The sequence below is a fragment of the Fusarium falciforme genome, chromosome 6 (assembly GCF_026873545.1).
Source record: "Fusarium falciforme chromosome 6, complete sequence".
NCBI lineage: Eukaryota > Fungi > Ascomycota > Sordariomycetes > Hypocreales > Nectriaceae > Fusarium > Fusarium falciforme.
The window spans coordinates 2,617,928-2,641,501 of record NC_070549.1 but is presented as its reverse complement, the minus strand read 5'-3'; the positions used below and the strand labels follow the sequence as shown (position 1 = coordinate 2,641,501).

The 23,574-nt window shown below is 52.3% G+C and overlaps 6 protein-coding genes and 1 pseudogene across 7 annotated transcripts, besides 1 other annotated feature; 2 read left to right on the top strand and 5 right to left on the bottom strand.

The window, feature by feature from the left end:
* Positions 1-542: 542 nt before the first annotated feature.
* NCS54_00838300 (Hypothetical protein) lies at positions 543-952 on the bottom strand (the record flags this gene model as incomplete). The annotated part of the gene is made up of 2 exons (XM_053153770.1): positions 813-952; positions 543-750 (listed from the first exon to the last, which is right to left on the bottom strand). Exons 1-2 carry the CDS (start codon positions 845-847, stop codon positions 543-545), a joined length of 243 nt encoding a protein of 80 aa, XP_053009745.1. The 5' UTR covers positions 848-952.
* Positions 953-1,912: 960 nt separating this feature from the next.
* On the bottom strand, positions 1,913-3,205 carry NCS54_00838200 (uncharacterized protein; the record flags this gene model as incomplete). The annotated part of the gene is made up of 1 exon (XM_053153769.1): positions 1,913-3,205. The coding sequence occupies exon 1, from the start codon at positions 3,185-3,187 to the stop codon at positions 1,913-1,915; it is 1,275 nt and encodes a 424-aa protein (XP_053009744.1). The 5' UTR covers positions 3,188-3,205.
* Positions 3,206-4,136: 931 nt separating this feature from the next.
* On the top strand, positions 4,137-6,056 carry NCS54_00838100 (annotated as a pseudogene). The gene is made up of 3 exons: positions 4,137-4,779; positions 4,832-5,080; positions 5,143-6,056.
* Positions 4,137-6,056: a sequence feature.
* Positions 6,057-8,873: 2,817 nt separating this feature from the next.
* Positions 8,874-10,706, bottom strand: NCS54_00838000 (Hypothetical protein; the record flags this gene model as incomplete). Its single annotated transcript, XM_053153768.1, has 1 exon — positions 8,874-10,706. Exon 1 carries the CDS (start codon positions 10,677-10,679, stop codon positions 8,874-8,876), a length of 1,806 nt encoding a protein of 601 aa, XP_053009743.1. The 5' UTR covers positions 10,680-10,706.
* Positions 10,707-17,396: 6,690 nt separating this feature from the next.
* NCS54_00837900 (Hypothetical protein) lies at positions 17,397-18,659 on the bottom strand (the record flags this gene model as incomplete). Its single annotated transcript, XM_053153767.1, has 1 exon — positions 17,397-18,659. The coding sequence occupies one exon, from the start codon at positions 18,657-18,659 to the stop codon at positions 17,397-17,399; it is 1,263 nt and encodes a 420-aa protein (XP_053009742.1).
* Positions 18,660-19,473: 814 nt separating this feature from the next.
* NCS54_00837800 (Hypothetical protein) lies at positions 19,474-20,321 on the top strand (the record flags this gene model as incomplete). The annotated part of the gene is made up of 3 exons (XM_053153766.1): positions 19,474-19,920; positions 19,973-20,225; positions 20,278-20,321. 3 exons carry the CDS (start codon positions 19,474-19,476, stop codon positions 20,319-20,321), a joined length of 744 nt encoding a protein of 247 aa, XP_053009741.1.
* Positions 20,322-20,607: 286 nt separating this feature from the next.
* On the bottom strand, positions 20,608-22,157 carry NCS54_00837700 (Hypothetical protein; the record flags this gene model as incomplete). The annotated part of the gene is made up of 4 exons (XM_053153765.1): positions 20,608-21,264; positions 21,309-21,819; positions 21,917-21,989; positions 22,043-22,157. The coding sequence occupies 4 exons, from the start codon at positions 22,155-22,157 to the stop codon at positions 20,608-20,610; spliced, it is 1,356 nt and encodes a 451-aa protein (XP_053009740.1).
* Positions 22,158-23,574: the final 1,417 nt, after the last annotated feature.

Here is a 23,574-nt window from a genome sequence, read left to right as displayed (position 1 = left end):
CGGCAAGGTACATGTAGTTTATAGAACAATGGTACAATAGGGGCGTATGGATAGGAGGAGGGATTCTTGTTTATTCTTTTGCATAACTTGCTTCAGCCCATTGGAGAGCAGGGAAGCAAGCATTCAACATAGCATAGCACAGTACAGGTCAAATGGACAGGGCGGATACACGTCGATTCCGGCATGGATGAGTGGTGTTTGGATAGGAGGTGATAGGCCAAAGTTCAATGATGAGGAAAAGGGGATGACTGGCGAACAAAGAGACACCCTTGGGCGGAGGGCTTCCGTATGTAATTAAAAAGAATTGATAACTATATTTCACTCAGATTTTACTCTTGTCATGTTTAACAGTTTATTGAATGCTCATGTTTATGTATGTATATGAATTTGTGGTATCGATGCTCGTCAAATGCAGCCAACCTTGTCAACCATTCCACCTCTTTCTATTCCGGGCGGTATTTGGTGACAGTAATAGAGAACGCTCAACGTTGTGAATATGTACGCAGTAAAAAGATCCCCATCCCCTTAGATATTGTTGTCGTCTACTGTCGTCGGCCGAGGGCGTTGAACAGGCTTGTTCGGGGGTTCTCGACGGCTCCCTCAAATGTCTTTGCCCGCGAGGCCTCGCTCTCGGGGGTGTTGTACTTGTCAAAGGATCGGTCGAACTTGGCTGATGTGATGGCGAGCTGGGAGCGGACGAAGCCGGCGATGATGGCGAAGCTTCCGACGGCCATGATGATGGGGAGAGCCCTTGAAGAAGAAAAGTGTTAGGATGAAAATATGCGAATGAGTTTGAGCTTGTTTCGACTTACTTGGGGGCAGCAGCGGGCTTGGCGAGGGCGGCCATTGTGAGTGTTGAGGCGTGTAAGTGAGTTGAAAAAGTAGATTGAGAGGTTGTCGAGATGGGATAGTCCGCAATTGACTGTGTATCGATGCTGGTATTGAAGAGCTTGGTGAAGAAAGAATCACTCCATTTCGAGTTCCTAGGTCATCTTTATATCAAATTTTGGCTCTTTGGCCCTCACCTTGAGCCCCCGAGGCGTAGCATTCACATAGGGCTCAATGCGGTTGCGAGTCGGTCGATGGTGGTGTGATTGCTGGCTGGGATCCTGGGCAGTCTGACCCTATTCGGGCGATTCCGGGGAACAGGGCTCGCTGGATGAGGCTGATGTGTTCGGACGAAAGAATGCATGTCTTGTATGAGTTATAGAAGTGTTTGTTTTAATTAATTAATTTTTTAAAATTCTTTTTTTGACGTCTGTGAACTTTGCCAAGTCGCTGTGATGCAGCCTGGTAGTTGGTACTGGGGAATTGTGGGTATGCTTTGTAACGACCACTAACAGTGAGGATATTAACTGTTACCATGATGAACGAGTCTCGATCATGACTCCCAACTCTGCGCATAAACCATGACAAGAGTCCATCCCATGATGCATCTCTAGATTTCGGCTCCAGCCGGAGTGAAATCTATCAACAACTTTCGATGTCGCGGGAACGAATTCGCTCCTCCTGGCATCATGATTGCCCCTTTGGTGCTGACCATCTGACGATTCGACGGGTCGGGGTCCACCGAACGAGTTCCCCCCTTCTAGCCCATCCCAATCAACCACAAGGTCATCAGATCAACCTGAGTGCCGCTCCCTGTGGCAAACCCTCGCTGGCCTTGCCTGGTGGCTGTTGGCTAAATTGCCGTGGCCCCGGGCCGCGTGGTGCCATACCCCAGATAACATCGAACAAGGACGAGAATGAAATCCCGACGTTGGAGGAACCCCCTGCTTGAGTACGTGGCATGTGATGCTACCCAGACTTGGGCCATTGATGACTGATATTAGGCTTCTTTCTCATCTGCTGACAGATGCTCAACGACAGCTGCCAGCCCTCCTCCCTATCCGTCTGGGCAATCATTGCTCGGTCAAGCCTCTGCTATTCCTCCAGTAGCACGCCACTCTTCCAAATAAGCAGCCCGAGCTTTTAGATGTTCAAGATACCTTTTTCTTTCTTCATTGCCTCGTACCAATTCTTGATATTCTCGTCGTCCTTTTTTCTGTTCATATCTTTCTTTAGCAATGCGATGCTCTATGTCTCTGCGTTGACGAAGACGATCCTCTTGCTCGCGATACCATGCCTGAGTGGACCACTGTCTCTGAGGGTCCCAATCAGGGAGCTTGGCGTTGGCGATTGCTTTAAACGTCGGCACCCATGTCGGTACTTTGCGCGGAGTCGGGTGCTTCTCTGCATCTTGGGCGACCATCAGGAGCATAGCTCGGAGTGCGAAATAGGCGTCGTTGCCCGCGACATGTAGAAGCTCTTCGTCGAACGGTATTTCTAGTTTCTGTAGCAGCCACTGCAGGGGCATGGCGTAGGGAATATCGAACATACGCAGGGCCATGTTGGATATGTCGAAGACGTATGTGCGAGATAGGTCTAAACCCAGCTTTTTCAACGCCCGGTGCTCCCTCTTAGGCCCGTAGGTCACGAGGATGTTAGGCGGTGAACATAGTTTCTTGAGCATCTCCGCGATCTCAGGATCGGTGGCCATCTCCGGGGTTCCACGCAAGAAGTCGATACTATTCAAGGGGTGGAACATTGGGTCATGAACCAGATAATGGTGAGATTCCACGGCTTTCTCTAGATCCATTTCACCCTTTTGAAGGAGCTCCAGGGATCTTGTATCGAATATGGATACCCCCAAATGGAACTTGATGGGTAATTCGTCACGATGCATCTGCTTGCCTTCCAGGCAGACAAACCTTGGAGGGTGAAGCACCTCTATATTTGAGAGATGTTCCCGCAACGGCTTCGATGCCCACGCGTCCGCGGCGTAGCCGAGCAGCACGCGGAGATCTCGCTCATCTGTTTCGTGGTTCTGGTTCAATATTCTCTGAGGAGAAGAACGGAGACCGAATTGCTTGGGTTGCTGCCTCCTTGTTATTCGAGCGGGTGAAAGCATTTTCGAGCCGGTGTAGCGCTTTAGACGACCTGCTGGGTCTAGCTGGACGCCATTCATGTCCACGTCTTGCCAGCTGTGATAGTCATCCATGAGGCCCATGTCTTGCCAGCGGTGATAGCTAGCAAACTGGTGCTTGTTGATGAATGTCTGATGTTGCCAAGCTCTCTTGGCCGGTACCGGCCAAGCCAGATGGCCCTTCCCATGTTGAGGGAGTCGGATACGAAAGGCTGAGATCATGTGGTGAAGTTGTATAAAAGTGAAAAATGAGGTTGCACATGATTCGTGAGAACCAGGACAGTCAGTTACAAGACTGTGGCGGAAGGCAGTGACAAGCCACGAAATGCACGAGCACGTGACTCCACTCCGACCGAAGTTGTGCACCGTGGCTTGTACTCCCTCATACCAGCTTGATCATTAACATCAACAGGCAACATCCATCCAATGCACAAAACATTTCTTGATCGATTCTGCAAGATGACGGCAATTCGGGCCTTCACCCCTGGTTAGAAACCGACTGGCGATCCAGTGGCCCGCTTCACTGACCTCTAACCTGTCACAGCCTCTTCTTACGTGCTGCTCCACCGACTCCAACGGCGTTAAGCGGCCAAACTCTGTCGCTAATAGAGACGGTGCCTGGAAATCATGGGGTTTTTTCGCTCCTCGGAGTCTTGTCCAGCTGGGCTAATCCCAGGCTAGTCCATCCCTGGCTGCCAGGCGGACCTTGACAGCCCGAGCGTATGCCCGAGGACACCACCAGGACACCAGTACCCCCAAGGGCGCAGAATAACATGGCATTTCGATCCTTTTACGTGTACTATTTCTTCTTCTTTCTGTTCGCCTTGTCCCTTAAACTTCAGCCACGGCCTGGGTTTGTACTTCCCCGGGCGCCATTGACCAATCGCCCTGTCAACATGACGCCTCGCAACATGTAACATTGCACGGTTTATGGGGTCTTAAAGAGCCTGCTTTCCCCATTGGAGGTTCCTCTCCTTCTTTTCATGTCGTCTAAACACTCTTCGAGCGAAGATGCTTCTTCAACCTCTCCCACCTATTAGGGAATGGGCCAGGAACCTCAATTGTGCCCGTTTCTAACTCTCACCTTCGTCTACCACTCCTCCACTTGCCGCGGCTCCCGTTTCTGTCACCCGATGAAGTCCTATCCTCCAAAGAGACGTGGTTCTGTCAGAATACGACGACGACCAAGAGGCGTGCGGCCGAGATGAACTCAATGGGCCCGGCCAGCGAAACCCGTTCTCAAGATGAAGACGAAATCCCCATGCCCGAGTTTCATAGCCTTGCAATCTTGCAGAGCCACAATGAATCTTCTACCGGACAGGTATCACTGAATTTTGCAGACGCGCTTTGGCTTCCACGTTCGTCCAGCCTTGATACCACCGCGGGGCGGGTTCGTCGCGGCGTGGCCATCGAAAAGGAGACGACATTCCTTCGCTGCTGTCGGCAGTATCCCAAAGCCGTCGGTTGGTCTCTGTTGCTGTTCCTCACGGTTGTTATGGAGGCATACGACAAGTCTCTAGTTACAGGTTTCCTTGCCTTTCCGGCCTTCAGGCGAAAATATGGACGGCCGACTTTGCCACCAAACACGCCTCCTGAGGACCAAGTGTACGAGATATCGCCTTCGTGGCAGATGGGTCTGCAGAACGCGGCCATTGGCTGCGAGATCATTGGCCTCTTGGCACACGGATACATCACCGACGTCATTGGATATCGCAAGATGATGATTGCAAGTCTGCTCTGGATGTGTGCTGCCGTCTCTGGGGCCTTTTTCGCCAACGGCATCGGCGTCTTGCTGGCATCGCAAGCTCTGTGTGGTATTAATCAAGCCTACCAATCTCGGGTGATGCCTAGCTAACAACTACTTAGGAATATCATGGGGCGTCATCCAGACCTTGGCTGCCACTTATGCAGCTGAAGTTGTGCCATCTGTCCTGCGCCCCTTTGTGTTGAGCAACATCAACATGTGTTGGCTCGTTGGTCAAGTGATTGGGACTGGCATTCTTCGGGCGTTGGTGCACAACTCATCTCAGTGGTCCTATCGCCTCCCATTTGCCTTGCAATGGGCTTGGGCGATACCCCTGTTGTTTGGCATCTGCTTTGCTCCTGATAGTCCATGTGAGATTAAATCCTTTATACCCCTAAGTCTTGTGGCTTGACTAACACAAGATGATATACAGGGTGGCTTATCCGTCATGGAAGGACAGCAGAAGCAAAGCACGCTCTTTATCGTCTCAGCAACGAGAGCAACATGGATATCGACGATACGATAGAGCTGATGCAACACACCAATAGAGTTGAGAAGACTCTAAAATATGGGGGTGGCAGCTATCTGGACTTGTTCAAGGGCGTCAACCGTCGCAGAACTGAGATAGCCTGTATGGCGTGGATATGCCAGGCGCTCTCCGGTTGGTCTCTTACGTCCTACGCGCCGTATTTTTTCGAACAAGCCGGCTTCGACCCGTCCAGTTCGTTTAACCTCTCGGTTGCTGGATACGGAGTCGGTATCCTTGGTGGCATCATGTCGTGGACTCTCCTCTCGTTCGTGGGCCGCCGAAGGCTATACCTCTTTGGCTTGCTGATACCAGTCATCCTGCTTTTCGCCGGTGGCATCGTCTCGGTAACGCTGGGCGGCCGCAAGGGCGCAGACTGGGCACTGGGGGCCATCATCATCGCCATGACCTTCTTCTACGACCTCACCATCGGTCCGGTGTGCTACGTCCTCGTGGCCGAGATCCCATCCACTCGTCTACGCGTCAAGACTGTTGCGCTGGCCAGGGTGACGTATAATATAGCCATCATGGTGAATAACATCGTCATGCCCAAGATGCTGAACCCGTCAGCGTGGAACATTGGTGGGAAGGCGTGCTTTCTCTACGCCAGCACAAGCTTTGTCTGTCTGATCTGGTGCTATTTCAGGCTACCCGAGACGAGAAAACTCACGTATCTGGAGTTGGATATATTGTTTGAGAAGAAGGCTCCAACGTCCAAGTTTAAGGAGCTGCAGGATAGACTGGACGAGACTGCGTACCTCTCCATGTCGAGGATGGAGCAGCTGAGGAGCACATGGCATGGATGGTTGGCGTATTCATAGCTGCAATGATGATAGAAGTTCATAATAGCCAACTATCAATGAAAAGGGGTAAATAATTGGCATATCAATTTGGCTACCTATTCGACGTGATGTGAGGGCTATCTATCCTTATCGATATCCTTGATGATTGTATGTGACTGTTATCTGCGTTTCTCGTACGGGAGGTTAGAGCAGTTAAGTTACCCCCTGAGAGGTTTAACCTTTCATGATGCAGCTAGGTATGAGTCTTCTACTGCAGGCAGCAGAAAGACTAGGAAAAGGCCACTGTGTTTGCATTGGGATATGATATGATGCTATGACGTGTTGTCAATGTGTTCTTTGTTATAGTTGAAGCCCGGCCCTCGATGGGATAACTGAGCCAGAAGATCGTAACAGTTATCTGAGAGCAAAAGGAAGAGACGCAAGGTAGAAAGAGCTTGTTGGAGTCTCCTTTAATGATTCTGATGGATCCTTTGCCATGGTATGAACCACGAATATCCATTATCACGGATGCCAAGTCAAGTCCATGTCAAATATCCGCTCCCCAGCAAAGACATGGTCTTGCCTTGTCTCCCTTTACGTAGATCAGTACAGCCTTTGTATTCTTGACAGCACCACGACTCCGGCAGCTCCAGAGCCGATGGGGGTCCAATGGATGACATGCTTAGCAACTTCCCTAGCCTCGCTCTATCATGCTATCGGTGTTACTCGGACAGACCGAGTTCATGGCCATATCCAAGCATGTGATTCCCCATCTCGTTTGATTCAAGGGGTGTGTAGTTACTCCCAGGAACTGCCCACGCCATGACTGAGAATGTCAGTTCTTTCTTCCCCTTGCTTCACGGAGATATCTATCTCCAAGAGGCAGGTGTGTTCTCACAACAGTTCTTTTGTATCAAAGTCAACCTCCCCGGCTGCACATCTTGATTGACCTTCTACAAGTTGCCTACTCCCATGTCAACAAGTATCAGGGCTATCCCTTATCCCTGCCCTATCCCAACCCCAGAAGATCAACTTGATCATCAACCCGCAAATTTACAGACACACACCGCCTCTCGTTAAGCGCGCTTCACACTCACGAAAAAAACCACAACAGTATCTAGCGGTCTAGAACACCTCATTTTGTCTCCCCCGTCCCCATCTTCCCCAACCACGCGCTACTGCACATGTACAAGAGACCCTTGCCGAGTAAAACGACCGAAAAATTCTTTCCGCCTTATTTCCCTCCTACTTAGCGGGGTAATTTCAAAAATTCCCTATCTTTTGCTGGCTTGCCGGGAAATCACCGATGGCACAGTACCAGAATGCGCTCCCGTCTCTCCTGCTCGGTGCGCACTTCTAGCCTCTCTCCCCCTGGCTAATTAGCGTCTGAGTCAAAGAAGAATCTCCACAAGGAAAGGAGACCAAGGGGTGTTCCGTTTCTTTCTAGAAGTTTTCTTCCCGCGTGATCTGAGCTCTCGAGGGACAGTGTCTGTCAGGGACCCCCACGGTCGAGGAAGGTCATGCCGATCCAGTTCTGAGAGAAGGACTGAGGATGGAGGAGGAGATTATCAATAAGCGGCCCATTGATAGGCTCCCATGTTTGACGCTGACTTCATCACGCGTTTCCAACTTGCTCGAGTCCTCATTGACCGGGAAACGACGTACAACACACACTTTTTTATCCATGGGGTAAAAGTGGTTGGGCATGCCTGCATTGCCAATTGCCCATTCATCGCCGAGGCCAAGTTTTAGCCCTGCCGCTTTCGGCCATGCAAGAGTTCCCGCGCCAAAACAACACACACACGAGATAAGACTCTTGAGGATGCATGAGTATGTGTGACTGAAAAATGTGCCTTCGATTCAACAAATGGTATCCGAAAATATAGACCGCTAGTTCTTGATGCCACCTGCGCCCCATGCCGCCCTGACCTTTCCTTTTGCTGTCTGTCTCAAAAGGTAACTCTGTGTGAGTTGAGTGAAATCTGTGTGTGTGATATGTACCTTTGTGCGTGGTAGTTCAATGCCCTTGTCCATATTCGCCAAGCCAAGCCAAATACCCTACCCTTCCAAAAAAAAAAAAAATGCCAACTGAACTCCCTCAACAAATGCAATGCAATGCCACCCTCGCCTCGCCTCGCATGCATGCCAGTACAGTGCTTTGAATGCTTTTTCTCCACCGACGGTGACAGAAAGGGGAATAATAAAAACAAGAAAGAAAAATTGGGTGATGTGTCAGAACTCCTGAAAATGCCGGTCGCTGTCTAGATGATGTTATGTGTCCCATGTCGAATGGGATGGGTTTCGTGATTGGGTGATCGTGTTGCCATTGACAAATGCCAATTGACTTTGTGCCGAAATCTTTGTCCCGAGGTCCAGTTTCGATCGAAAAAGAAAAAAAAAAAAAAAAAAAAAGAGACTGACGTTTCGGCTTCGTGTTCGGGGCGGATTGTGCCATGCTGTGCTGCATCATTTCCCCTCGTCCTGTCTGGTCGAGTCAGGTCAGGGCCCTTGTCAGTTTGTCGAAACTGCTGGACATTGCCGGGGTTCCATCGCCGGCTTGTGGGACCGTGACTCGTGGCTGGGCTTCCAAAATCCTTCCATTGTGGTTAGGGGGCGAAAATTTGCATCATTTTACCCAGTGGTGCGGGTAGGCTTCCAGGTACTCCGTAATGAGCGAGCCCAGGAGGTGGGCGCTTTGTCGGCAGGCATCCCGTTGCTTGTCCTGCCCGATCCGGCATTGCAAAGGAACCCTGCTCAGGTACATGACGTGTCATCGCTCTGCAAGAATCGGAGGCCCTCTGTTTTGACCTGCTCGTGGCTTGTGGTGCTGTGGTACAGCAGCATTGCCCTTGGCCCTTAAGCGGTGATTGGAATCCACCGCACCGGAACTCCGTTGGGTGCCACCTCGTAGGGCTTTGTCGACATCTGTCTCGGGGGGAGTGCCCAGCGGGCCCGGCCGGGTTTTTGGTCGTCTAGTTTTCCGCGTTTGCGCATAGCCATCTCCATCACGGCGATACGGATGAAATCGGGGTTCTCACGCATTTCGCGCTGTCGCATGCCCGGCGGTGTCTGTGTGGGGGCTTGCGGCTGTGGCTGCTGAGGCGCAGGTGACGGTTGTGACTGCAGCGAAGTTGACGGATAAGCGTTTCGGAAAGATCCCGGCGCCGTTCGGGAACGCTGGATCTTGTAGGTGCGCATTTGAATCGAAGCAGCAAATGTGCCTGCAAATACCGTCTTTGTCGGGGACTCGATCCGTGCATTCGTCGTAGGGTTCAAGTAACGACGCATCGCTGCCGAAGGCATCTCCTCCGAGACGGGTGGCCGGCGTTCATCAGCATAGGGCACGTTAGGGTCGATGGTGAGAATCGACCGGGTCAGGAAGTCGTCCGGAGGGATAGATGGAAGGTTGATGGCCGAGAAAGACTTGGCAGCCGATCTCAAAGCACGCAGCGATGCAGTCAAGTTCGACTTGAAAACAGATCGAAGCGGCTTAAAGGGCTGTAGGAATTGCAGCTTGCTGGGCTGAGCCTCTTCAGGTTGTTCCAGGATGATGATGTCCATCTCATCAACATCGGCGTCATCTCCAGCCAGGGGGTGCTCGTCCACGGATCCAGGTGGTGAGATAACAGGCTCCAGTGACTTTCGCATGGGAGTAAACCTCGTCCTCCGTGAGCAGAGGCTTGGTGTCCTAGGGCTGTCCAGAGATGAGAGGCAATCGCTGGTGAAAGACTCATCAAGAGAAGGAATCGAGTCGACAGAGTAAGTCCTAGTTGACATGCCGGACCCGATGTTGCAGTCACTAACGCTATCGTCATCATCGGCAATCTCATGAGGAGGCGAGAGCAGCATGTCGAGAGGGCTGCGGCTAAATGACCAGCTCAGCTCCTTCTCGGACGCCTGCTGGCAGTCGATGACCTCTTCCACAGTCAGGGTCTTTTCGCTGCGACGGCGGCGCTGAAGTTGTCTTGGCCGGGGAATATCTGTCACAGCCAACAGAGCGGCAAGCGAAGGCGACATTGTCTCCGATGAGCGCGAATCACGGGGCCGTCGGCGCTGAGATGTGTGACGCTTCTGGGGGTGGGTTCCATGACGGTTGTTGCTGGCGGAGGGAATCTTGACCGGGCTCGTCGGAGTTGTCGGCCTTGTCGTCAAACTCGTAGTTGTAGTAGGAGGGCTGGAAGGGGAGAGACTAGAGGTCTCCCGCCGGTCCTTGCGTTTGCCCATTGTTGCATCGGATATTGGTTGTACTGGCGTAATGGTGACTGTAATGTCGTTCTTGCTATCGTCATACTTGGGCGACCAGCGCGGGAGGGTGAATGTGGTCGGCGTCGTGGTTGCGGTTGTGCCAGTCGCCGAAGAGGATGGTCGAGATGCTGTATACGAGTCGTCGGTGTAGGAGTAGTTTACAGAGGAGGAAGAGGAGGGCGAATATCGAGGAGTATGCGAAGTATGTAAAGGAATGGAAGAGGACAAGGACAAAGACGAGGGTGAAGGGGAGGGAGAACGGGAGGGAGTGGGAGTGAGGGCGGGAGATAAAGAGGGAGTCGGAATAGATAAAGCCGTATTGTGATTACTCGTGGAAGGAGCTGAGGGAGTGCGCTGGTGCTGATACTGGGTTTGGCACTGGCGCTGGGCCAGCAGGAAGGAGCGTGGAGTCATCATAGTGGCCACCCCCCAGTCAATCCTAGTCCGAGTCCCGGAACCCAAGACGGGGCAAGTGCGACAGGGCAGAGCTTGGCTGGCTGGCACTCACACTCACGGGCACTCACACCTCCGTCAGACACCTCAGTCAGACAGCCAGGGCTGGCCAGGTGGGCTGCAGGTGGGTTGGGTCTCTCGGGTCGGTACCTCAGGGCCTGGTGCGCTGGCATTCAGTCTCGCGACAGCGGGGCGGGGTGGGCCCACGGGGCGGGCTTTCAGGGCCTTCCGGGGGGTTCTGCCCTGTGCTGTAGCGCGCCTGCGCCTGCTCAGCGTGCAGTGCTCCAGGGTCGGGCGGCACTGTAAGTTTTTGTGGGTCCCGCCGGCGGCGCTCAAGGCTTTGGTTTCCAAGCCGCCTCAGCTTTCAGCAGGCAAGCCTCCTTTCACGATGTCTGGGGATCCTTCTCTTTCTGGGTCAATGTATCACTTTTTGTATGCCTTTTGGACCTCCCAAATCTGACGTCGTCTTCTGAGGGGTTTCCGACGCCCGATCGCTCAGCTGCTGTCCTCCTCCTTCTCGAGCGAAAATCGACACCAAGTCTAGGGCCCAACCGGCTGAGGTTCCAGGCCCAGCCCAGTCCCGGCTGTCAGATCCGCACCGCAGACCGGAGGGCAAGAGATGCAAAGCAAAAAAGCGATGGACCAGTCCGGGGATGACCGCGTGTCCGTCTTGTCCCCAGGCTGTGCGTCGCAGGACAATTTCACTAACGTAAAAACGAAGCCTTGGATTGGCTCCTAGGGTCAAGGGTGATGCTTGCGAGCTAGAGAACTGAAGTTGTGATGGACGCTGGACGAATCACGGCGTCGACGGTCAAGTGGCCCCTCAGTGATGGACCCCGAATTGCCTGTGTTGCAAGCAGCTGGAGGAGGGTTCGAATGACGCTACCGCGGATGGCGGGTTGTGCCTTGCAGAGCACTGAAGGGTTTCTCTGCTGTGTTTATACTCGTGTCGTGTGTCTATGGCGTCTGGGGGAGAGGCAGATGCCGCGTGGGCGTGGACGAATCGAAACGAGAGACGGTGATCGTGGGGCCGCGGAGAAAGCTGAAGGCCATGCTCGCCTAAGAAACGCCCGTATCTCGATAACTCGTGAATTTGTCGATGGATTGATATAGACCAGAAGGAGACGACGGCCTCTTGCTCAGAATCTCTTAGCTTCCCCAGCGGATGAGCGGTGACCTCGAATACTTATTCGACAATTGCCCAATGCATGCGCCCTGGGTCTTGGTCGTGGGGGAGGGGAGTGATCCAGATGGGGATAACTGGGGTCCTTGGGCGAAGAAGGCGTGCCAAGCAAATGTCTGAGATTGAACGCAACAATCAAAACCACAGGCTCAACCGTCACGAGGAAGCAATGGGTGGACGTCGTCCAAGACGTAGCGCCAAACGGGGGAGTACAGTCGGCCAACAACAGGACAGAGAATAACGGCCCTCTTTGAAAGGGGACACACACAAGAAAGCCTCGGCCGGCCACACGGAGGATGAGGATGAGCTGGTCAGGTTATCGGGTCAAAGACACATGCAGGCAAGGGTGCCAACGGAACGAAGGACGACGACAACGAGGTGCGGATACGATGGATGCAAATGTCCTGTGATGGTGGACTGAGAAGATATCGATTTCGAACCGCGGTGGGCAAATCGAGATGAGCCAGCTGGCACAACAGCAGTCGTCGAGAAGTGTTCCATACAGATCCCGGCGATGGACAGAGGGACGTAGGTATGTATGTATGTACCCCAACCTCTTGACCTGCCTATGATATGACTGTCTCTTCTATCAAGCTGAACAACGGCAGGCAGGCAAGAGATAACAAACACACGAGTTAAGCTGCCTGATTCGGGTGTAGGTCCTATCGCGCGCCCAGCTGATAAGGCAGCTCGCCGACGCGCCTCGCGGGTATCACGACGCACACGCCTCAGCCTACTCGTCATGGTCAGGGTAAGCAATCTATCTCTAGCCAAGCTATTCTATAGCTGCATGCGCGGAAGGGATTTTTTTTTTTATTTCTCGTCGCGACTCGCACTTTTGATCTTCACGAGTCGGCGATTGTCTCGCGAGTCAAGGTGAAGGAAGCCGAACCGGAGGCCCTCGGCGGCTACTCCGGCAGTCGTCCGAAAAGCAGAGACCGGACCCTCGGAGCAAACCTTGCATGGGAATCCTTATCTTTTGGCTTTTTCACGTCGACCGTTTTTTGTTTCTCATCCGCGTCCGGCGGTTACACTACCTCCACGGCCCAACATCACTCCACAGGCACATGTATCTATCAATCGGCCCTCCGAACTCTCACGAACAGAGAGAGTCAGAAGGGGGGTGGTCTCCCTCTGAAACCTGTCAGCGTCTGCAGGGTCTCGGGAGAGCGAATAGGCCAACGACCTGAGGGCAAGACATTGATTCATTCCTGGTGACGCCATGTCTCTGTTGCCGAAGGGGGTCAGCCCTCCCCCCTTGCGCCTGAGCGTGCCGGATGGATTCCAATGGGGTCTCGGGGTGAGAATAGGTTCGAACTTCTGGAGGGGAGGGTGAGGAAGAAGTGCGAGTGGTGACGCGCAGAGCCAACAAGAACGGGAGGAATCTTGCTTGTCGCCAGTCTGTCCTCAACCGTGCCGTCTAGTTTTGCGCTGGGAACTGACGATCATTCTCTCACATTTCGCCGGCCATCACTTGGATTTCTCCCCAGAACCCCCTTTACCTTGGTTCCGGTCCTTCTCGCTGTGACATCACCGAAACAATACAGCCCTAGATACTGCTCTTCATCCCTGGTCACGCGAAACATGGGCCATCCGATCAATCCGTCACACAGCCCGTATTCCCCCAGTTCATGCCACTCTCTCGTTTTGGGCAATGGGACCAAAACCTTGGTGCCCCCCTCCACACTGGAAGCTTGCCTGTCCCTCGTGCTCTTGTCCCATCCCGCTTTCCCTCGACGCTTCTCCTTATCACGGCCGTCTGATTCGTCCTTGACCTCTGGCCCTGCGCCGCGCCGTCATACGCCATCCACCACCCACACACACCAATCTCTGGGAAAAAAAACGCGGGGTCTGGATTCCCCACCTGCAGGGTCTGGCTATCGTGGTTGGTGATCCCCTCGTTCGCTTCCAAAAGTTGGCCGACAATATTGGAATTCCTGCTGCCGTTTTATAGGTGGTGTACCAGCGGGTCTGGGGTGTGATGGATATTGGTGGTGACTTGACAAGGTTCTCGTTTTCAGACTCGGTTGCGTTCATCGAGATCTCCCAAGCCCATCTTTACCAGTAATACTCTGTGTGATTTATTCTTGGCTGACTGACAACTGCAGGTGCCACGCGACAGAGACTGGTCGGCCGTCTTACTGTATCGTCCCAGCACCGCCTCCTCATCTGAGAAGGCCTCATCAGCCCAGGCTAGCATCTCGGGTGCCTAGCGAAGGCTTCCGCGACCCCATGAACCATTGAACCCCATGTTTCACTCGACTGCCATCACGGGACCCGTCAACTGACCTGAACATGAACGACTCATCAGTTTGTCGCCTCTGCGGTTCCCATTCGTCGGTAATGTCAGCAGCAGTTCCTCAACGCATGCTCTCTCCATACATACCCCACGCTGTTTATCTCGCCGTCAGGCTAGCCCCATCAACTCCGGCCATCGGACAAGGTGCAAGTTGCAAACAGTTCTATGTCCCCCCAATCGCCACTGGGGCCAAGCTTCAAGATTAGAACTTTCAACAAACTTTTGTCAGCACTCTCTCATTATCTCAACCGAGCGATTCCCTTTTCATCGCTTGGCTCGCCTTGCCGTTTTCAGGTAGGGAGCAGAGCGGGCTTGGACAAGTCGAGAAGGTACGTACCGTCGTTCCCTGCGACGATGCAACTGTGCCCACTATTAGCCGCTGCTTCATGACGATGGCCAAGGGGAGCTGCCCCAGAGAAAGCCATTCAGGAGCTATTAAGAAGGGGACTATATTTCGGGTTGACTCGCTGTTGCGGTAGTTATCGCCGAATGCAAAGGTTCCCTTGGTAGATCAGGCTCTCAGTCTGTAGACTACGTAGTAGATTGACGACGAAGTACCAATTGGCCCACTCGCATAGGTAGCCAGTCACGATACCTTCCTTGAGTGCTCCCTAGGTTCCACAGGAGCCAGCGGTATGGTTCAATAGATCAATATGGTTTACAGAAGCTTTACAGATCTATCTCTTCTACCTATCACGTTCCATTGCTAGTGACAGTTGTTACTCCTCCTCTGTGCCAACACTCCCACACCACCATCTCCCCGTCATCCATGATCTGTTCCCTCTCCGCAGCCGAGACCTCCAGGCAACTGGCCTCATTGCTCAAGTCCGCACAGACAGAGATGATCTTCTCTACCTTTGTAGGATCCCCGGTATCCCCCGGGCTTGCCGCCACCATCGAGTTGCCGGCCGAGATTCTCTAGACCAGGAAGGGCAGCTGGTGCAGGTCTAGATATGCATGGAGACACACTTCCCGCGTGGTGGTGGGCTTGCGTGCTCGTACGATAGTCCGGGGTAAGCTGGATCTGCGATGAGCCGAAGAGCTGCTCCAGATGACTATCGAGATTTCATGACTCGCTGGGCTCACTTTGACAGCATTGATTGTCACTATTGTGTGCGAATGAATGGTTCAATGATATTTTTTTAGGGGTTTTTGTATACTATATCTATGAAGAGAACTCTAAAATGGGTAAATACTTGTCTTCCATTTCATAGACTTATCCTAGGCCATATGAATCCGTCTCAGTTATGGCAAATTGATGCTCGCATTCCCAATACACAAGGTAATCCATAGAGAACAGGACCTTATTCTTGCAATCGTGATAGAGCATTTCAGTTCCTTGGCATTTCAGAGACTGAGTGAGGTAATTGGGAGTTGTCCCTCCAGCCTTTGGAGGAGAGTGCCCGGCTATAGGGTAATCTGGATCGACATCAGGATGAAGTCTTTGGACAATCCAGACATCTTATGGAGGATGTGGCAATATAAATGAGAGGGCTGGATCTCTCATACTCTGTCTTTCTTGTTATTATGAAACTGTCTCGGTAAATCCAAATAACACAGCAATGGAAAGCTAAAAGGCCAGCGAGATGTCAATCCTCCAGGCCCTACATCTCAACTCAGCGATACCTTGACTTCTGCACGCAGATTAGCAACAGTGGTTATGAAACAGGATCATTCCGTTTAGAGTGAGCGAAGGGGATTGATGGTTTCTGGAAACAACTGTCGGATCGAATGGCGATGTGTATTGGCCCCTCTCCTCGACTGGGTTTGAGAGAACTGGGCACTCTTCCTTTGCAACAACTTTTTTTTATTTTTTTTTTTAGTGTTTAGTTTTTTTTTAGTATGTTATATTAGATCTTGGACAACTTCATTCAAATCTTGGCTACGATCATTTAATGGGGCAGCCACTAAAATGACTTCCCACCCCGTGGCTCATCATGCCAAAGAACTCCCCATTTCCACTGCGTCATTGTCAGCTGGTTCCGAGTTATTATGACGCTTTCAGATGCCAGTATCATTGAGTAGCATAGATAGGAAGAAAAAGAATCCAAGAGGCTGCTTTGGCACCCCCCCAATGAGCATATCAGGGATGCCAGGGACACAAGGGACTTGGAACGTAGGATGCTCAAGGAACTGTATTTGGGCAAATGTTGATAGTGATAAAGGTTGAGGAACTTCATGGTATTTTTGCTATCTTTGCTCAAGGTCCTTGGGGTCCGGAAGCCGAATATCTGCCCGGTGCCATGGACATGATGACCTAAAGCCGTACGTTGAGACGCACTCCAAAGTACGGGACATGGTTTCTAAAGGTGCCAATGGCTACGACACATATCCTAGAGGATCCTAGACAGAGATTCAAGTGGTCATTCAAATGATACGTGTTTCAACACCAAATGATCATCCTGAGCCAACACTGACGTTAGTATTAAATGACTAGCAACTCTTAGCTCCACCAATGCTCCTGGCTACCAAACCTCTAGGCGTGACACACACATTGTCAACATTCTCACTTGCACAAGAATAGTCGGGTCTTTCTGATGCCAGGTTCATTGAGAGCGGCCAAGCCATAAGCTGGTTCAGCACCTCTGTCTAGCACATACGACCATACCCACTGGAGAACTCGGGATCCCGTCCGCTCTCCCATAGACAAGCCAGTGAGGGGCGGATTAGTAGTTGGGTCGGTGACGACCAGCGAATCCCCGCTGTTGTATGTTTTTTGCAGTTAGTTTCTTTTTTTTGCTCTTTCTTTATGTTGTTGTAAACAGTGTGTTTGATGTGAAGAAGAGTGGTTGGGGTTGATACCGGCAAATGTGGGGGATATCTTGAGACAACCCTGGTTTTTTTGTCAATGGAATTAAGGCGCCCCCTATGCTGGTCACTTGCAACAATACGGGAAACGCGTGTGAAAAGAAGAATAACAGCTGGCATACTCCCATGTCTTCAGATCCTTGTTCTTGAGTTGTGGTGGCTCATGTCGTATCGACACCGCACCAAAACTCTGAACAACACGGCCCAAGGGATTAACTGTCTGAAGACTTCGGGAAAAACCCAAAGAGGACATGCTGCGGCGTGCTTAAGGCGGTAGATGGCCGTTTAGTTACATCGGACTATGCCCTCCGAGAAACCTCATTCGGGCTCACCCCTGAAAGCCCCCGTTCTGCCTTGGGGCTAGATAATCGAAAAGGAGGGTCATTCTTATTCAGCTAAACACGTGGTCATCTGGAATGTACAGGTTGAATGGGTATCCCTCGACCCGGAGTACCTCTAACGAACTCGCAATATCCTTCAACGCCACAAGGGTCCTGGACGGGAAATTCGGCGGAGAATCGACAACAATATCCAAGACCCGAAGATGCTTGAAGCCACTTAGATTAGCTTTCCGTCTCCTCCGATCTTCCGCATTAGGCCTCCACCCCTCCTCGTCTTCCCTTGCAAGCTCCAGCTGGGGGTTCTCCAGTCTTGGCCCACCGACGAGCCATCTCCCCTTGACCCATTCCTGCTTGGCGAAGCGAGGGTTGGAGATCGGGCGCTTAAATGGGTTCCGCGAACCAAGATAGAGTTGCTCAGTCTTTGTGTTTTCGACTTTGATCTTGTCTGACCATTCGCTCATGTCTCGTAGACTCATCCCGTCAAGGACGAGGGTTTTCAGCTTCTCATATCCGCCACCGAATAGAGAGTCGGCGAGATGCAGCCACTGACTGTGTTCACGGAAATTACCTTGCAGCGCCTTGAGGTTGCCCAGAATAAGACGTGGTGGTCCTTGGCTATCATCGTCCCGGCAAGTCATGACCGTTTCATCGACCCATTCGTCGACCGTGACGATAACACGCGAGCTTGGGTGACCCATGGCGCCCTGCATGGATGCCAGTCTTCCCCAGCCTGAGTCGACGTGATGAAAAGAGAGGGACTCGACTTTTGTCGCCATGTGTAGTATCGATAGAAACGCAACCTCTAGATACTCCGAACGTATTCGTCCTTCCCGATGAATCCAGGTTTTGATTCCGTTTCTGTGAAGCCAATGCGTGGTTCTAGGGTTGAGCCACCAAGGAGGGCAGCAATTGCGTTGCTTAAGAGTATCCTCGACCCATGCGATGTCTACCGTCCGCTCCATCTGCTTCCGGAACGAAGACCCCCGAGGTCCTTTGCATACAGCCTCAAAGTCCAATGCGGTGTCACAATAAATGTGGCGGATGGACGGCCCGACCTGCGGATGCTTGAGGATGTCGACCAAGGCTTTAGTTAAACGGACGGGGTTGCAAATGTCCAGAGTTGTGTACAGTAGGTGTCGGATGTTGTGATGAACAACTGTACATGATGCTGCGAGGCTGATCAGAGCCTGGTGATGCACCTCCAGATCCGCCCTCTCAGCATCATCGGTGGTTACAAGAAATGGAGAGGTCTGGGCGAGGCGATGAGCAAGTTTTTCGGCAATGAGCACTATGAGCTCGAGGGGTATAATCATGATGACCGCGATGTAGTGAGACAGAGTTAATAGGTTTATGCTTATGTGATATAAAGAGAGGATAGTTTGAGATGCCGTCTTACACAGCTGTAGTTGCAGGGGAGCGCAAACCCTTGTCTGTGCTTATACCCGCTAGATTTCCATCATCAGTCCTAGGCAGACGTCCGAGAAGCTTGAGCTTGTAAAAACAATATCTTTCAATGTACAAGCAATATTGGTTGCTACAAACAATATGTGTTGTCCCGTCCGAATTGCTACAAACAATCTTTGTTCTATCCAAATTGTTTGGAGTTTATTACCTCGCAGATCTTGTATGCATTCATCCGTTCTCAACAGAGCCGCGAATGCTACGTCAACGGACGGACCCAGCCAAAATCTCAAACCGCTACAGTTTCGGTCGCTTAAACCGGGATAAAATCAGTCCATCCCTTGGGGAAAAAAAGCAGGGTTCCGTATGTTTCGTCTGGGAAACATTTAAACATCCACCAATCACGGCTTCATCCCAGACGCCCAACGTGAAACTGCCAAGATCAGCTTCAGTGGTGGGAATATCTGCATCGTCGGGGCCCTTTCATCTGAGAATCTCCGTTGAGAAGTCTTGGCGGTTGAAAGGGGAGTTGGTATTTAATGTCATGATTCCTCGCGATAGAGTTGTTTGTTCGTTACGCCTCTCGACGCCAGCCGTTGTGTGAATTCTTATATACACTTTCTTTATTTTTCGTCTTCATTCTGCAACATCTTCTTGACGCTAGCCGTCCTCATATATTCATTCTTTTTATACCTAAAAACTACACCCCTTGAAAACAAAATCACAATGCGCTGCATCCTCTCCCTTCTCTCCTCCGTGGCCCTGGTGGCCGCCCACGGTTACGTCGAGAGCGCGACCATCGGAGGAAAAGAATACGAATTCTACAACCCCAACGTCGACCCCTACTCCAACCCTACCCCCGAGCGCATCTCGCGCCCCATCCCCGGAAACGGCCCTGTCGAGGACATCTCTTTGATCGACATCCAGTGCAACGGCTACACTGCCGGTGGTGTCAAGGGCAGCCAGCCTGCTGCTCTGCACGCCGAGGCCGAGGCCGGATCTACTGTCAACCTTCGCTGGACTCTCTGGCCCGACTCTCATGTCGGTCCTGTTCTGACTTACATGGCTCGTTGCCCTGATGAGGGTTGCGATGCTTGGGAGCCTGCCAGCGAGAAGGTGTGGTTCAAGGTTCAGGAGGCTGGACGAGAGGGAACTTCCAACAACTGGGCTGCTGTAAGCTTCATGTCTCCAAAAAGTCCAAGTTGAGAAACTAACAATACTTTAGACCTCGCTCATGAAGGCCGACAACGAGGGCATCGACTACACCATCCCCAGCTGCCTCAAGCCCGGCTACTACCTCGTCCGTCACGAGATCATTGCCCTCCACGCCGCCTACCAGTACCCCGGTGCCCAGTTCTACCCCGGCTGCCATCAGCTCAAGGTCGTCGGTGCCGGCTCGACCGTTCCCACTGATCTCGTTGGTTTCCCTGGAGCCTATGCCCAGAATGACTCCGGCATCGTCTATGACGCCTACAAGGGTGAGTTCTAACTATCTATCAGCTATTGCATGCCTGCTAACTGTCGTCTTAGCTTCCACCTACAAGATCCCTGGCCCTGCTTTGTTCACCTGCTAAATGCAGACAACTCTTCGCCGTGGGGGTTGAGGAGCTGTAGATAGGTCTCGTTCTCATGGCCGCCAGTCGGCATGATGAACAACGTTCGGGTTGTACATGTATTCGAAACTTCTTGTACATATACCTACATTGCATGTACATTTCTTTAAAAAGACATATAAAGCCTGGCTTTGAACCGGCTTCACTCTTGCCACTTCAAATGACACGTGCATCAGTGAAATGTCTTGAATTACATGGGGATATTACACTTGTTGAAGCACGAACGACGCTCAAAAACACGCTTCCATCACTTTCCCGACTTCTTGGTGTTTGAAGAACTGAATGTCGCAGCTCTCTTGATGACTTGCTGTACCTCTACAACAGGAGCCTCGGTATGCACCCACCAGTGCCAGATAATAGCCAGGAGAACCACAAAGATGGTCAGGGGAATCGAGATCCACCACATCGTCCAGAACAAGGGCGTCAGCATCACGTCCCATGTCTTGCCACCGTCGTGGGCTTCGGACAGGAACAGCTGCGAGCCAATGACCGTGGCGACGCCCGTGGTTGGTAGGAAGATCATGGTGATGGCGGCAATCACCTTCATCGAGTTGGAGTCTTGGATCATCACCATCGAATCCTGCTGCGTGACCAGGTTAAACGACAGCGTGATTGCATTGTCGATGCGTTTCTGGAGACTGTTCAGACGCAGCTGGCTAGAGCCGAAGAGCGAGCGCCGGTACTGGAGTGTTTCGCGCAGCTGCTTCAGGACAGGATCGTTGGTCGTCGGCCTCGTGTGCTCGTGGTTGCCGACATTACGTATGGTGGCGTCGACGAGCATGATGCACGAATCGATGGCTTCAGCGATGTGGATGATGTGCTTGGCGCAGTTGTGCATGGCCGCGAAGGGGATCTTGGAGCTCATCTTGCGGATGTTTTTAGAGTTGGCGTACTCGAGGATCAACTGCTCCTGTTAGAATGGGACGACAAGGGGAGAGTGTGACTTGCGTGTTCTAGAGGCCCAAACACAGTGTTCATCTTCCAGACTGTATCGTCGACTTCAAAGTAAAGCGCCTCAAAGAGCAGATCAAATAGAATGTATGGATCCGTCACGACGTGCTGCCACGCCTTGGCTGCGACAAACTCATTGATCCTCTGCCTGATTCTAGGCATGGCACCGAAGCACACCAGAGTAGTGCTCCCGTCGTTCTCTACACGAAGGAAGAAGCCTGCACGGTGCCAGCTATAGTCAGCTTGCGGGAGCGTCGAGATGTGGTATCCCATGGTTGCGGCGCGGTTGTCCACCTCGGGCGGGTTCGAGCCATCCTGCTTGATGTCGATGTTCTTGCACAGGAAGTGAAACCACGAGCTGGAGCCATTACGATCGGTGCTTCTGCCGAAGCTGTGGCTCACAGATTGCAGACGTTCTTTGGTAAAGTCACCTGGGATGTGGAGGATGTCGAAGAGCTCGAGGCTCTGCGCGAGGGCATCTCGACGGGGGAGATCTAGAGGAGCAAACCTGAGAGAATCAGTCATTTAAAGTCTCGATAAAAATTATATACTCCCGTTCCTGTAGTTATTCCCAATTCATGGAGTTGCAGATGGCGCAAACTTACACAATCCTCAAGCTCGCCTTTTGGCGGAGACACTGCGCATTTGGCTCCAGGTACCAACGGCCCTCGGGATGATCTACAACTGATCAGCGGCTAGATCGTCTACGCGGGGAAAAAGCGGCTTCTTACCATGGGAAACCTCCCAGATATTGAGCATCCACTGAGGGAAAGCGACGGTGATGGGCGTCTGCGTTGCCTCTCGGGCAAACGCATCGTGAGGACTGTCTCTGTGCGTCCACGACATGATGAATTGCCTCTACCTTTCTTTCTGTGGACCTCTCTTTCTTTGCTAGACAAAAACTCGGCCTGACTGACTGTTCGCCCCTCGACCGTCTTTTTGACACAGTCAAGTAATGGGATGCTTGCCGCCGCGCAACACTCAGGGGTCTCGGACTATCGAGCCACGGCGTCGAACCGGCGCAAGGCATCCCATATCTAGGACTATTTCATAGCGTCGAGCTATTTTCTGCAGAAATATTGTTCAGGTTTGCCGAATATCCAACGGATGTTGCGTCTAGACTGACGCCACGTTTCAGCCTGCAGACGCCGCATCGCCGTCTCTGAACGGAAATGCAGGGCTTTTAGCTGTGCAAGACCAAAAACGGACGTGAAAAGGCTCCCATTCGCTCGTCTCCTCGCGTAGAGTTTTGATAGTTGAGATTGTTCCTCTTTGCTCTCCACTCGGCGCGTCCCGACCACTTGGGTTGGGTTGCACTTAGGCGGACACTGGTCTAGTGTATCTCCCAAGAGCCCGCTCTCAAGGCTGGATCTTGGACTTGCCAGGGGTCCCCCAGGACAGGGGTTCCCTTTATTCACTACAAACCTAGTTTCTACACTATCGCAACTGCCGAACCCTCATCTGAGGCCGTGCAGGTCTCACTACGCGGGCGGATCGTCGCACCTCCGGAGTAAAGAGAGACTCTGTAGGGCTGCGCTGCCGTTACCCCTGCCTAGACAAATCCAAACCTCTCTCGCCCGGTGTGCCGCTTCTGGAAAGATGGGGGGTCGTCTAGGGCTGAACAAGCCAGATGGCGGTAAACATTTCAAACCAGGCTGCGTTGCTTGGCAGGGCAGGTCGAGACTGCTGGCGCCGTGGCACACGACCGACTTGCACAAGTAGCGCCACGGCTGAAAGGCCTACCAATATCGTCCACGGGAGTGACATCCCTCAGGGCTCAGCCGCTTTGAATAGTTCCTAGTCTGTCGGATAGCAGAGGCCTAGAGCCACGGAACAAGCCGCTCAACCCCTACTGCAGCAAGCAAACGTCGCTCAGTCACGTCCTATCACACGGATCGGCGCATCGTGAGGCTGGACGCAGGAGTAGAGTACCGTAGCAATCACATGCGCCCACCCTTGGATTGATCCAACGTGCGACGCAAGTGGTCCTATGCATAGATTGTGAATACCACCCCCGTTCCCCAAACGGTCTAGGTCTCCGGTGGCGAGAGGACATTGCACCTTTTCCTTTCAGCCCCCTTCGACTCATGGGCATGGGCATGGGGTATGCAGACATGATGGAGCCCGTCCAGGCACCGTCACGAGACGGCGAGCTGCATTTCATGGAGCCTCAGCTCCTTTTCCACCTGTGAGCTCTTGGTGTGACAAGAGTCCTTCGGTTTGTCCTGTCAACATATTAGCGTGCGGCCATCCGAGAGAGAGA